Source organism: Gastrolobium bilobum, unplaced genomic scaffold (assembly GCF_033153095.1).
Source record: "Gastrolobium bilobum isolate Gb01-03AN ecotype WA unplaced genomic scaffold, APGP_CSIRO_Gbil_v1 utg57853, whole genome shotgun sequence".
In the NCBI taxonomy this organism is placed as follows: domain Eukaryota; kingdom Viridiplantae; phylum Streptophyta; class Magnoliopsida; order Fabales; family Fabaceae; genus Gastrolobium; species Gastrolobium bilobum.
Window position 1 is genome coordinate 115,934 of NW_026897351.1, and position 14,300 is coordinate 130,233.

At 35.0% G+C, this 14,300-nt stretch overlaps 2 protein-coding genes across 4 annotated transcripts; both read right to left on the minus strand.

Moving 5' to 3' along the window:
* Window positions 1-62: 62 nt before the first annotated feature.
* On the minus strand, window positions 63-1,913 carry LOC133306169 (scarecrow-like protein 23). The gene has a single exon (XM_061506448.1). It carries the CDS (start codon window positions 1,691-1,693, stop codon window positions 356-358), a length of 1,338 nt encoding a protein of 445 aa, XP_061362432.1. The 5' UTR covers window positions 1,694-1,913; the 3' UTR covers window positions 63-355.
* Window positions 1,914-3,800: 1,887 nt separating this feature from the next.
* On the minus strand, window positions 3,801-14,070 carry LOC133306163 (uncharacterized). 3 transcript variants are annotated; one of them, XM_061506438.1, is made up of 7 exons: window positions 13,937-14,070; window positions 10,262-10,364; window positions 6,703-9,352; window positions 6,275-6,615; window positions 5,821-5,979; window positions 5,164-5,319; window positions 3,801-4,457 (listed from the first exon to the last, which is right to left on the minus strand). In XM_061506438.1, exons 2-7 carry the CDS (start codon window positions 10,343-10,345, stop codon window positions 4,212-4,214), a joined length of 3,636 nt encoding a protein of 1,211 aa, XP_061362422.1. In that variant the 5' UTR covers window positions 10,346-10,364; window positions 13,937-14,070; the 3' UTR covers window positions 3,801-4,211. The 3 variants fall into 3 exon arrangements, with proteins under 3 accessions (XP_061362422.1, XP_061362420.1, XP_061362421.1); XM_061506436.1 differs by having other exon boundaries at window positions 6,275-9,352; XM_061506437.1 differs by having other exon boundaries at window positions 6,275-9,352; window positions 10,262-10,367; window positions 13,937-14,059.
* Window positions 14,071-14,300: the final 230 nt, after the last annotated feature.

Consider the following 14,300-nt stretch of genomic DNA (forward strand, 5'->3'; position numbering starts at 1 on the left):
ACCTAACAAACATTGGTCTAAGGAAACGTCATAAACAAAAAGGACTCATGTTTTCTTCTCCATAATCATTATTATTATTGTATAATAGACAAAAGCAATCCCCCTCTTCCTTTGGCTTCCCACGTAATAGGACCCAAACAATAAGCTTTGTGCTTCTGAGTCCAATTCAATTAAACAATTATAAAAATAAATTTTTTTTAAGGAACCATAGTTGATTGTTGCAACTTGCAATGATTTTTCAGAACACATCAGGGCTTTTAAGTTGCAGCAGAGGTGGGAGAGAAAATTCAAGGGTTGTTCCCCCACAAAGGAAATCAAAACTAGGATCATCATCACGCTTAAGTAAACTGTGATTTTAATCAGGGTGGTAAGTAATCAAATCAGACGGTTGCCAAGCAGAGGCTATCAACAGAGATAGATCCTTCCACCCAAGCTTAAGGGAACCATTCTCCTCCACCAGCGTATACCCTTTCCAAGGGAACATACCTAGCAACAAGCTAGCTTGTGCAGCCGGGTTGCCCCGGAGTGAAACGGGTCGAAACCCGACCCGTCTCAACTCATCCCCCCATCTCTCCACCTTAACCTCACCGGTCCTCTTGGGCCCACCAACGGCCACGATGTTCCTGATCTCGCAGCCCAACAGCTGCTGCTCCACCATATGCCTCTCGAGGCTGTCCACACTCAATCCATCTCCCAGCGCGTCGAACAACGCGCTGTAATAATGCAAGGCCTCCACGAACCTCGCGAGGAAGCTCCCAGCGTGGCTCAGATCTTGTTCGACGGTGGTGATCAGCTTTGGCCTCAGCTGAGTCAGCAATCTCAACGTCCCCAAATCGCTGCCGGTTATGTCATACAAACAATGGTGCATCCAGTGCACGACAATTGCCTCGTTCGGCCTCACTCCGAGTTGACTCACCTCCGTCACGCTCCCGATTTTTCCTTCCACCGGGTGGAACTCGAACGGAAGACCGAGCGAACTCGCGAAGTCGGCGAGTCTCCTCCCTGTTGACTCGAGCAGCTCAGAGCAGGATCCGAATCCGGTGATTCTCATGGAGCGGATCTTCTTCGAGCGTGATGCCAGGATGTGGAACAATCCTGGCCATTGAAGTCCCTGCATGATGTCAACGTCGATGATGTGGACGCGATCCTCGCCATCCAGTGCCTGGAAGATTACCTGGTTCGCGGTGAAGTGCGAGAACTTCACCAACGGCGAGACCGAGTTATAGGATTGGAACGCGTTAAAGATTCGCTGCGACTGAGTTAGGGCAACCGATTTGGTGGTGAGCGGCGAGTAAGCGCCTAGGCAGGAGCTCACAACTCGCGCCTGCAGCGCCTGAGCGAAGTACGCGCCGACGCGCTCCGGCGACGTGCCGAACGGCGTGGAGAGCTCGGCGATCTCCGGCAAGAGGTCGTTGGCGAAGTTGAGGTTGTCCATGGCGACGCACTCTGCGCATTGGAGCAAAAGCCCTAAGAGTTTGAGGCCACTAGACTCGCCTTCGGATTCAGGTTCGAAGGCTTGTTCCTCCTCGCGTCCCTCGCTTTCCACCACCGTCTTCTCGCCGGAGTTCGGTCGCTTGAAGGAGGCTTCCTCAGGAGGGGAATCGCCGTCGTCGCGGTCGCGGTCGGCGCGCTTCGTTTTCATGGCGTTAGGATTGGAATTGAGAGGAGGTCGAGGGACCAAACTTTGAAGCATGATCGGTGAGAGACGAGAGAGAGAGAGAATCGAAAGCTTTGGAGGAAACTTTCGGGGATAAAGTGACAAAACAGAGAGGGAAAGACAAGGAAAATGTGTCAGAGAAAGGATTGTAATGTTTGGTGAGAGAGAAAATTTAGAGATAGAAAATAAAAAATGAGAGAGTAAAATAAAGAAGGAGACAGAAAGGGTGATGACTTTGTAGCCCAGAAAAAGTTTGGGTGTTATTATCCTCTTTGGGTGCTCCGTTTTGTTTTGGATATGTCGTTACCATCGTTTTATATCACGTAATTGAGCCACATTATTATTATACCATGTTATTGATGATGGTGATCACTAGATTGTTAGGGATTAATTAAACAAGATTAGTTTCATAATCACGTCATCTTTGATGCTTGGGACTTTGGGTGTGCCAAAAATCCTTTAATTTAATCATCCAATTTTGTCCTTTGTTTTGTGAGTAGGACAGGCAGACAATGATACGTCTCGTTTTTTTAACTATCCAACATCTTTTCTATTATTATAATACTCACAAATTGATGATGACCATTTGATTATTATTACTTTGTATGATAGCTTTTCTTGTTTTTTTTTTTTTTTTTTTTTATAAATTTTTGACTTGATTTTATTGTGAGGTACTTAAAATATCTTTTTTTAATTTTATTTCGAAAAAATTTATTTCTCTCTTACATTTCGAAAAAACCATCATCGTTAAATTATATTTATACTGTACTTTATTTTATTTTAATATTAACGAGTTTTCTATTTTTTATGATTCTCAACAATATAGACAATTAGTTTTGAACTTTTAATATTAATTTTAATATTTTTAAGAAAACTAAAAAATTTAATTGAAGTCTCGTAATAAAATTTTTATTCTAATAGGAGTGTTTAAAATAATCGATGACACATAAAAAGAGGAAAAATATAATTGCAAGGCTATTCCTAGTTGTCGATTATTGTTAAATGTTTCGTTTACATTAAAATTAACTAAAACATATCATATATATATATATATATATATATATATATATATATATATATATATATATAATAACAGTATAATTTGGACATTTTTTTAAGAAAAAGAGAGTGTAACTTTTAAAAAAAAAAATAAGTTGGTATAATGGTGTTGAGTATTTTAGCTGTTTTGATCGTACCTAGTTTTTTTTTTTTTTACTCGGGGGTACAGAACCCCTTGGGCTAGACAGGGTGACCCTACATGTAAGTTAAGACTTGTGTTCTTTGCCTGGTATAGAAGTGAACATTCTTGAGCAAAAACTTCCCCACTTCTATTTTATCGTTCTGTTTGGAATATAATCATTCTAATATTCACGTGATACTTATTCAACAAATCAACTTTCAAATTGACGGCAAAAATCACTCTTGGGTCGTGGCCATCCAGAAAATAACCCTTGTTTTCTAAACCAAATGGCTCGTGCCAAACAAATTGCACCAACCTTTATGTTATGATGATTGCAACCTTTACATTAATTGAATAAATTAATGTCATGATTCATGTGCAAAGCAAAACCGGAAAACAAGAAGAAAAAAAACTATTTAATTTGCTGAGCCATCTTGGTCAGAAAACTTACACCGTAGTCCAGTCACTATGAACTGATGAAGGCTATGCTGCACAATACATCCACCTATAATTGCTACATAATTATGAGAATATGCATTAGCAGTGGAGATTTAAAAAAAAAATTGGATGGCTAAAATGTTCAGTGTGGATTGTCATCAAATCATTTTTCACAATTGATTTGTCATCAAATCATTTTCGGATAGAAGAAGATTGTCCAAGCAACGAGTTGAATTGTCATCAAATCATTTTTCACAATTCCCAAATTTTAGAAATCAAACGACCAAAAGTTTCAGTGTTTGATTCGGTTTCGAATCAATCTCCACATTGATATTTCAGGTCCTACTAAAATATCATTAATAATTACTTAGTACATTCAAAAGATATTATAAAATAGCAATCATAATAAAAATAATAGTACATAATCCATCCTATAAACTCTTAACACTTCACATAAATAATAATTACTACAAAGACGCAAAAATATTATAAGAAATAATGAAATATATTTCTTTGTAAGGCTCTTTTAACTTTTTTTGAATATTTTATAATATGCAAAATACAATTATCCTTTTTCAAATATTATACACATTAGAGAGGAGAGAGAGAATATTATACACAGTAGTAGGTACAAGTTTTCTAGCTGCCCGAATTCCTTCACTCAGACACAAACTGAGAAGAAAAATGTGCTCCATATCATAAACACCTCGCATTCAAGTTATAAAAAAAATCCAAAAGTTAAAATAGAACATTAATCAAACTCCATTTCTTTTGCACACGGGCAAGGGATAGGAATGAAAACAAGTTCCCTGACCAACCTGAAGACTGGAGCTTGAAAGCATGCAAAGAAAGCTTTCAATCCGATAAGAAATGTGAAAATAAAATAAAATGGAGAAACCATGATGAATAACAAAACCCAAAAACATACTGTAGATTCTAGTACCGCTTCCCAAGAATTATGCCAAAGATAATGGACACAAGAGCTACTCCCAAGATGAACTTGAAATTTATGACAGGCGAATCCTGAACAGTTGGAACATTTGTCTCGGACGACGATGATGTTTGAGCAGTTGTTGCTTCAGACCTTTTCTTGCTCCTCCTTTTTGATGGAGTCGAGAGGCTTGATCCAATGTCCCTGGATTTGATTTCCAACCCATCTTTCTGATCAGCACCCTCATCACCCTGGAACATCATTAGAAAATACAAACATGAAATTTTATTAACAAAATGGAATAATCCTAGACCTATAGATGAAGAAATCATTAGTTACTTTTACTAAATGATTTTTTTAACTTTTAGATCAATGATACTTTTTTTTTGGGATCACCTTTAAATGATACTTCAAAAAGCTAAAATAGCTAATTTGACTGAGTGAAGAGTTCAAATTTCAACATCCTCCAATATTATATATATTTCAACCAAAAAGCCCAATATTTATCCAAACATCAACCCAATAAGTTATTCTTTGGGCTCCTCCTCCACTCCCTCGACGAAGTTTATATGAAGACAAGGACAGAGAAGAAAAATCAAAACCATAACACTGAAAATCAATTTAAATAAGGCTTTGAGAAATTTTCCAGCAAGACTTATTTACATTAGGATCCGTGGGCGGATCTTGGAATTTTTTTTTCTTTTAGATGCTAGGATCCACTGGCAGATCCTAGTGTAAATGTGTTTGCTGCAAAATTTTCCATCTGCAGTGGCAGGAAAAGTGGCAAACCCTTTAAATAAAATTAAAATTGAAATGAAGGCAAATCTTGTCATTTCTGATTTTAAATTTACGAGGAAATAATGCAAGGACACGGAGAAACTTTAACATGATGCGCAAAGGTTTCCATCTGTTCAGACACAAACAGGAGTGCTTGGGAACTTATGGGAGAAGAATTACCTTAACTGAGATTTTATCACCAGTCAGTTGCAATTTCTGCTCTAAATCTATTACTTGTTTCTGTAGAACAGAGATTTCCTTTTTCTTAGTTTCAACTTCTTCAAGAGAATTCTTCAGGGCTGCCTCGAGTTCCAACTTCTGAGATTCTGCACCTTTCTGTTTTTATTGTTTTTTTTTTTTAAGAAAAGAAAAGGAAATCAGTATGACACAAATCACTTATATAAGTTATATATTTATATCAATCTCAGCAAACATAGATCGTTTAAATATGGGTGGCCAAAGAGAAAGAACACCCTTGATAAGAGGACTAAGTTCAAATATCTCTTTTTTTTTAAAAATAAAAATAAAAAAAATTACAAGTAAAGTGGGAAAGATTAATTTTGTTGGGAGCCCCCTCAGACAACACATAGCTCTGCCCCTACTAGAAAATTGAGAGATCTTGAAGGAATAGCAACCAAAAAAAATAAAAAGGATGTTTTAAATGGCAAAACAATATCACGTAGATTGATAAAAAAAAATACAAGATCTAAACCTACAATGAATAATTGATTAATTTAATATCAGAGGCAGCATCAATATCTCGTTTTTTTTTTTTTAAACATATCTTATAACCTTGAAAGAATATAGTATATTCGAGTAAGAAGTGAATCAGCATACCTGGTTGGCAATAGTAGCCTGTGCAAGTTGCAACTCTTTCTCAAGTTCTACAACCTTCTCATTCAGCACATTTCTATCATGAACTTTTTGCTCATATTCTTCCAATTTTGAACTTAATTCTGCTTCTCTTTGAGAAGCAGCAGTTTGAATACTTCCAACCTGCATAACATCAGATTAATCACACAAACTCCTTCAATGTATAGTATATTGACAATTTAGTTCAAATATCAGATGTTCCTTCTTTAAATTCTGATTAGTCTCATTGAGCAAGTTCTTCTCATCTATTACTGAAGATATCTGCAAGATGATCTCATTTCATTCTGAGATCATCTCTCTACTTATCATGGTTTTAAACGAAATGTTTATTTCAGAAAATTATATTACCACAAATAGCAATAGAAGAAGGTAGGAAAAAGAAAGGAATATCAGTATGTATAGCCCATATCTTATGTACCTGTGATTTTAATGTCTGCGCTTCTGCACTATGCTTTGTCACTAATTCTTCAATGGCATTCTTAGAGTTGAGTATCTCTTGAACTGTTTCATCCTTCTCAACAAGTGTAGCAGTGAGCTTTGACTGTAAATCACTTAATTTGGATTCATACATGGCTATTTCCTGTTTAAGCTTTGAATTTTCCTCATTTAGTCCGGCTGCTTTATGTGCCTGTTCTTCGTAAAACTTTATTTGGCCTTCTAGTGTACTCAGCTTCTCATTCAATTCTTCGGTTTCTGATTCCTTCTCAGTATGTCTCTTCAATGCTGCTTGTAATTGTGATTCTACTTCGAGGATGCGAGCTTCATTTGCACATTGAATTTCAGAGGATTTTGATTGTAGATCATTCAACTCAGCTAGAGTGTTCTTATGAGACACAAGTTCTTGACCAGTGGCTTCCTTCTCTGATAGAGCAGAGTTCAATGATTCCTGAAGTTCATCAATCTTGGTTTTCAGTTGAATGTTTGTTCCAACCAATAATTCATTCTCAGAAAAAGATTGAGAACTCTTGTTCTCTGCCTCTATAACTTGCCTTCTCAATTCTTCATTTTCACTTTTCAAAGAAGCCAGTTTGATCAAACTCTCTTCAAATTCATTCTTCAAAGATGTTGATTGTTCCTCAGCTTCGGCCATATATTTCTCCAAAATCTCAATTTTCTCAAGCAGAGATTGAACCTCAGAATCCTTCTTGTTGAATCTTTCTAGAGCTTCTTGGAGTTTCTGTTCAGAATCTTTTGTCAGAGATTCATGTAACAATTGAAGTTCTGAGTTTCTCGTAGCAGTCTGCTCTATATCTCTTCCTCGGATGACAAGATTTTCTTCAGAAGCTTTAAGTTTTTCTATAAACTCACTCTCTCTCAATTCAGCAGCCTTAAGATCACTTTCAGTGCTTTGCAACTTAACTTGTGTAATATTTAAATCATCCCGCACAATTTCCAACAAGTTTTCTGCCTCAGCAAGCTTCTCATTCAAACTGTTTGAAGCATCTTCTAACCTTTTTTTTTCATCTGTAACTACAATCAAAGAATCTTCTAACTTCCTTTCCCTTTCACTAGCTGCCTGCAGTATAATTTCAAGGCTTGAGGCTCGTGCTTGAAATGCCTCAAGTTCTGAGGTCAGATAAGATACATTGTCAAGGTATTTATTGGCATCTGCTTCTGAATCACTGCATCTCTTTTCCAATGAGCTTATTTGTTGCTCGAGTTCCTGAATTCTGTATTTCTCTGCTTCAAGTAACAATTCCAACTCACTCACCTTCTTATCAGCATCTTCCAATTTGGAATGAGAGCTCTGGATTAAATCTTCTAGTTCTCGGCTACGCTGATGGTTCATACTGGCTCGGTCTTCATGCTCAGAACATTTTTCATTGACTATCTTCAGCTCTTCCTGTAATTGTGAACTCTGCCTAGATGATTGATTTAAGTCAGATTCAAGTTGAATTACCTTTTCCATGTGCTCCTGCAGTTGGCGACCAAGGAGATTCTTTTCTTCCTCAGCTTCTGTCAATTTAGCATTGAGATGAGAAATTTTTTCAGAGAATTCAGTCACTTCTCTCTCAGCATCATTGGTTTTCAGTTGTACTAAATTTAATTGTTGCTCAAGCTCCACATTCCTCTGCTCTGCTGCTATGAAGTGTGTTTCCAGCTTCCTAAGTTGTGATTTTGCCTCTTCTGCAGCTGCATTTGAAGTCTGAACATGTCCCTCAAGCTCAAGACTTCTTTGACTAGCAGTAGCTGCAACAGCTCCAGATTCGGTATGGAGATCTTCCAAGGACTTCACCTTCTGCTCAAGCTCTGCATTGTTTGAAAGTGCCTGAGATAAAAGAGAATCTGTTTTGAGAAAATTTTCGTCTGAAAGCTTTAGTTTTTCCTCTAAATCAGTGCATAACTCCTTCAGCTGCTTTGCATTACGGGTTAGATCTTCCACATTTTCTTCAAGGCCTTCTTTTTCAATATTAAGTTTAGTCAGTTCCTCTTTTATGGCGAGAACTTGTGCTTCCTGACTCATGAATGCAACTTCAATTGATTCCCTCAATTTTTCCTCCTCCTGAAACTTGAACTTTGAAGTTTCCAACTCAGAAATTTTTTCCTGCAGTTCTTCCTTTGTAGAGGCAAATAGATTTTGAAGTGCTGACATGTCTTCCTTTAGCTGTGTTTCTGAAGTCTTTCTGAGGTTTAGTTCCTCAGTCAACTCATCTACAAAAGAGTCCCTCGAAGACAGTTTATTCTCAATTTCCAAGTGCTGGGATTTTGAGTGTGTCAACTCCTCTTGGATGGTAGAGAGTTCTGCTGCAGTTGCTTTAAGTGCTTCTTCAACCTTTTGATTTTCAGCAATCTTATCATAAACTCCCTTCAATTCTTCCTTCAGGGAAGCCATCTCATCTTCCATTCCTTTTGCACTCAATTTGGCTTCTTCAAGTAGTCTCTCAAATTCTAAGGCCTTCTTTCCCTCAGATTCAGCATGTGTACCACTTTGCTCATGCAGCTCCTCAAACTTCCGTGCCTCATCTGCAGAAAGTTTCAGCTCATGCTGCAATTCCTGCATCCTCTTTCTCGAGCTTTCAAGCTCAAGGTTCATATCATCAAATGCTTCCTTCACATGAAGAAGCTCTTTCTGCTTCACTTCTTGACTTTGTAGTGCCTCTTCAAGAGTACTGAGCTGCAGATTATATTTATTCTCAGCTTCAATAATCTGCTCTTGCAATTTCTTGTGATTCAGTTCAAGCTCTTCATATTTCTTTCCACTTCCCTCCAATTTCTCTTTTGTAACTGAGATCTCTTCCTTCAGCTGAGCATTTTCATGTTCAGAGGTCTTTAAAGATTCTGCTAGTCTTTGTAATTCAACCTCAAGTTCCTGTATCTTCTCTTGTGCTTCTAGAAATTCTCTGTTTGGAGGATCTGAGCTTCTTTCAGCTTTGTGGGATTTATCATCTAAGGCATTCTCTTCCTTTTCAACTTTAATGAATTCCCCATCAAAGGCATTCTCTTCATCTTCTTTCTTTCCTTCGCCTTGTACTTGAGGCAGGTCTCCATTTGTTTCCTACAATAAATCATAAAAAAAATAAAATAATAATAAACAGAAACTATAACGAAAACTAAATATTATGGTTCGCACTAAGCACTTATTGACTACCAATGTATTTGAGAAATGCAACATTTAAGCATTCCGGCTTATGGTAAAAGACTTCATGTAAATCATCTATTAAGAGTTACAAGCTTTCCTTTTTTTACTAAAAAAAAAAAAAACTTTCCTTTAGTAAGTATAAGGAAACAAAAGCAGTTTGATCCAAAGCTGCAGCTTGTTCATCTCAACCTAAGTAAGTCAGAAGTGTCCCTGCTGACCAAGTGATGGTGAGTTATAAATTATACTTTTTATGAAATGTGTAAATTTATTGAGTCCATGTAGTGATCAAGTTACAAAAAAAAAAAGAGACTTCAATACTATATTCAAGAGTCAACTAAATGAAGCATCATAAGCTAGAAACATATCACGACAGGGATTGGATTGTCCTATCAAAAAAGTGAAATAGAAGCTCTAAGCAGCATTATTATGGTCTTGAAATCTATATTCTTTCAATTGATTAACAATTGTTAAAACAATCTTATGACTTCTCTATCTCTAATACAACTATATTTGAAATTTATAAATTTTGAAACAAGTATATAGAATAAAACCAGCACAATGACATATCTCTCTTTTCTCTGTCCTTCAATTCAATCCTCGTCTCCCATCCTCTTAATTCAATATCATTTCCAAACACACAATTAGTCGAGTCTAACTGAAAATAGGTGTATACAAATGTATGTTGATTCAATAAATATATCCACAACTGATCCATGTTATAACACTGAAAATTATGCTAAAAGGAAACTTTGTAAAGAACTTCTGACTTAGTACTTTATACAGTACGCAACTTCTTAAATAACGAATGCAACCACACAATGATACCTTAATGTTATCATCCTTATGAGCCTCCGCCTCAACTATCTTTGTCGCTGAAACTTCTGAAATGACTTTTGTCTCTTCTTCCATGTTTGCTTCCTCCTATTGACTGCTTTAGAAGAAAAGAAGAAATATCAGGATTGTAGATGTATTTAGTTGGATAGGCTTTGCTATTGATGTAAAGGCACTCAATCACAATCCCTATAGATAATATATTAAAGGAAGTATGGAAATGGAAAGAACATGTATAGATTAAGAAAAAAGAGAGAGAAGGGGGGGCGACCAGAACATTATTATTATTATACCATACAAATAAGAACATTACGCAATACCCGTCCCCACCCAAAAAAAAAAAGAAAGAAAGAAAGAAAAGAAAAGAAAAAACTACATCTCAAGCTTAACAACTGAAGTTTGTTGTTTTGAAAAGTTGAGAGGTCGGGTGTTTAAGGGACTCTATAGATATTGTATAAGCTCCATTCTAAAATAGTTACTGTTGGTTTGAGTTTCAGATGTTGGAGTAATTGCATGTTGCAATACAACAGTCGAATCCTGAGAATATTAGTTTCAAATATCAAGGCCACCTTCATTTGTAAATTCAGTGTAACCGTAGTTTCAAAATATGACCCAGAATAAATTAATTCACTACAAACATGAGATTTATTATTGAAAAATGTCACTTGTTAAAATTTTCTCCACAAATCAATGAAATAATCTAGTATTGCCCAATAAAAAATCCTATAATTTGTATTCCTAACCATGGAAGTATAAACAAAGGTAAATTGATACTGTAAAGTTCACACTATGTGCACATTCAGATAAGGTCACTATATCATATTATAATAGGCAGTTAACACATTACACAACTCGAACTTGTGACCTTCGAGTCAAATGGAAGAATAAGTTAAAAAATAAATAATCAAAACTTCATAAATAATCAACTCTAAGACTCTTGGTCCTCTAATTAAAATGGTTCAGGGTATTCCAACTCTTAAAAAGGGACTGGAGACATGGCAACTTGAACAAAAATTTTGTTTTATATTCTATAATATCTTCCTAAATCCTACCATTATATGTGATGATAAATTGGACACCGAACTTAGCTCAAGTGACAGATGATTATATTTTTTATTCCTACTAAAAGACGAGATAAGTAAATTATAAATAAAATATACACCAACAAAAATTATTATTATTTAAAGTAATTGACATTCGAGTGGTACAAATCTTGTTAATAAATCTTACAAAAAAGTTATTATTAAAATCCACTTATATAAGATAATAATAATAATAATAGCTAGATAGATATCCATCGATCTCATCCCTAGGAAAAAATAAAAATATAACCAGAGACAGCTACCAAACCCTGGTCAAAACGTGCACCGGCATGAGGATGACACCTCATGAAAAGGGTGAATAACAACAAAAGGTACGCAGATGCAGTACTGAAATATAAGGGAATAATTTGTTTATGATCATAGAAAAATCTTAAAACTAAAAAAAGGATAATTTGAGTACATTAATATTGAAAAATTACATAAATTTTTATGTTATATAATTAATTTATTATGTCTGATTGCCATAATACACAAGAATCTCTCCTAAACATGTCTTGGAAAAAGTAGTACTGACAATAATAATTTTAATAACCCTTGCAAAAGACTTGATGTGGTTACTGGTATTGTGAAGATGCCACCTATCTGGGTCCCTAAATGCTGTGTTACAGCTCGATCCTACACATAAGACATTTCTCAGCCCACTACACAAATATCATAGCTCCTGTTCTTTTCACCTTCCCACCTTTGGGCCTATTTTCAAAAAAAATTCTTTCTATTTCCTACTTTTCTTCAAAAATCAAATTTACCATTTAATTTTTCCATATGGAAGAAGGTTGCATCTGGAAAATTGGTATGACTTAGACATCATGGGACCCAAAGATCTAAAATTCAAAGATAAACGAGAATTTGCCATAATAAACTTTATTACCTGAGGTGTGTGAGCAGCCCACTTTTGATGTTAGCTACCACACCCCCCACCAAACTTTTCCCCTTTATATAACAAATATATTCAGCAAAGTTTTTTCCTTTTTCTTTTTAATTGATATATATTCAGCAAAGTAAAAGCGCGTTATTTGCGTCCTTTTCATTAATGACAAATCATCTGCGCACTTCTCGTGGTTACAATTTGAATTTTGTTTGGAATTTTAATTGCAATTTTTTTAAGTTTTTAATTTAATAAATTAAAAGTGTATTACCCATGTGCAAGGGAGAAAAAGATCAAAAATTTTGACTGCCGCTGTAGTTGGTTAATCACAATGCAAGCCTTATATTTATATAAAAAAACTGTGTTGCTATTTTGTTCTATTGTTCAGATAAAAAAAATTACAATATTGATATAGAACTTTGTAAATATCAACCATAAATAAAAATCTGCTATTCAGAATCAGAGCGATCAATTATTATGCAAAAGATCAGTCATTATGCAAATCAAAATATACTTGCATACTCGATCAGTTATGTAAAAAATGAATGCGTAGACTATGTTAATATGAGAATGGCTAAAAAAAGAAAAATGCATACATGTTACTAATTTATTAAAAATATTTTTATAATTATAATATTAATTGTTTTTACGATGTAATAAATTATGTAGTTATTTAATAATTTCAACCACAAAAAGTTATTATTTCTTTTAACTTAAATATTGGAGAAATATTTATTTATATTAAGTAGTCATTTAAATTATGACAATTCTTTTTTGGAAATACATATTTTTTTTTATGTTTTAATAATATATTCAATTTCCTTAAATATAATCCTTCTTAGTTAAAAAAAGAGACAAAGAAAAAAGTGAAGGACATATTCGTGTTTTACGAAGAAAAGTAGGGCTAATGTTGAATTTTAAGAATAGAAAATTGCAAACAGTAGTGAAGCTGGCAGAGCTGAGAAAACATTCAAAACAAAGTGGCAGCAGTACTAGTCCTTCCTCTCTTTTGTTTTTGTATTAAATAACCTTTTACTTTGTTAGGCAAAGTACATCAAGTTCCATTTGAATATATTTATACAGTACATATACCAGTAAATTTAATTAAATGAGATCTAAACGGATATCAAAATCAAAGTATGCATAACGTATATTAGAAAAATCACCACCTAACGCCTAAAAGCCAAAACATAAGAATCAATTAAATGAAAAGCTTCTTGGATTAGCAGTGACTTGTTCTTTCTAATTTTTATTGAAACGTCTCAACAGAAACGGATGATACTTTTACAGAGATTGATATCTCCAGATCAGGTATGACGATCAAAACCAAACTAGTGGATGAAATCAGGGCAAAGATTGTGATGAAGTTTTAGAGTAAAGAAAAATTTGAAGTTGAACTTTCCAAAAAGGAAACAAATAGAAGGTAGAAATGAAGATCGAACACGAAACTAAGCGCAATCCATAATCGATCAATCGCAATAAGAGAATAATGATAAAAAAAAACCGTTGAAGATGCAACAATATTTCTGATCAGAGTGAAATATTCTCAAATGTTTTATGCTATGCACAACATATAGAACCAGCCATAACCATAAATTAGAGCAACATATATAAACAACAGATTCTGATCTCACTGAACTAACACACACATGTACAATCATATATAAGCAAAAGGGAAAGCTAAAGAGAGAGAAATCATACCTGATCAGAAAAAGTTGAATTGCTTTGGTTTGCTTGAAGAAAACGTTTACTAGTGTTTGTGTGTGTGAAGAAATAATTGAGAAAATAAGGATTGGAAAATAGAGTAGTGTTGGTGGAATTTGAGAAATTGGGAGACGAGAGAGAGAGAGAGAGTTAAGAAACAGAAGAAGGAAGATACCTTTTTATTTGAGAGTACTGAGAGAATGACAATAGTGGTGGGACCCGTAACAGCCAATACGGCAATAAGCAGGTCGGAACGCCGCTGGTTTACATATAGCCACCGCTTTTCTACTTATTTACCAAATCGTAATCAATTATAAAAAAATATATGGGATTGAGCCCAAAAAGGATATCGTTTTAATAT

What these genes read in the sequence shown, in the direction of transcription:
- LOC133306169 (XM_061506448.1), bottom strand. Translation starts at nt 1,693, where the DNA reads ATGCTTCAAAGTTTGGTCCCTCGACCTCCTCTCAATTCCAATCCTAAC.
- LOC133306163 (XM_061506436.1), bottom strand. Translation starts at nt 10,345, where the DNA reads ATGGAAGAAGAGACAAAAGTCATTTCAGAAGTTTCAGCGACAAAGATA. An exon ending in ATAAGGATGATAACATTAAG is followed by an intron (nt 9,353 to 10,261) that starts GTATCATTGTGT and finishes GATTTATTGTAG; the next exon opens with GAAACAAATGGAGACCTGCC. An exon ending in CGCAGACATTAAAATCACAG is followed by an intron (nt 5,980 to 6,274) that starts GTACATAAGATA and finishes GATGTTATGCAG; the next exon opens with GTTGGAAGTATTCAAACTGC.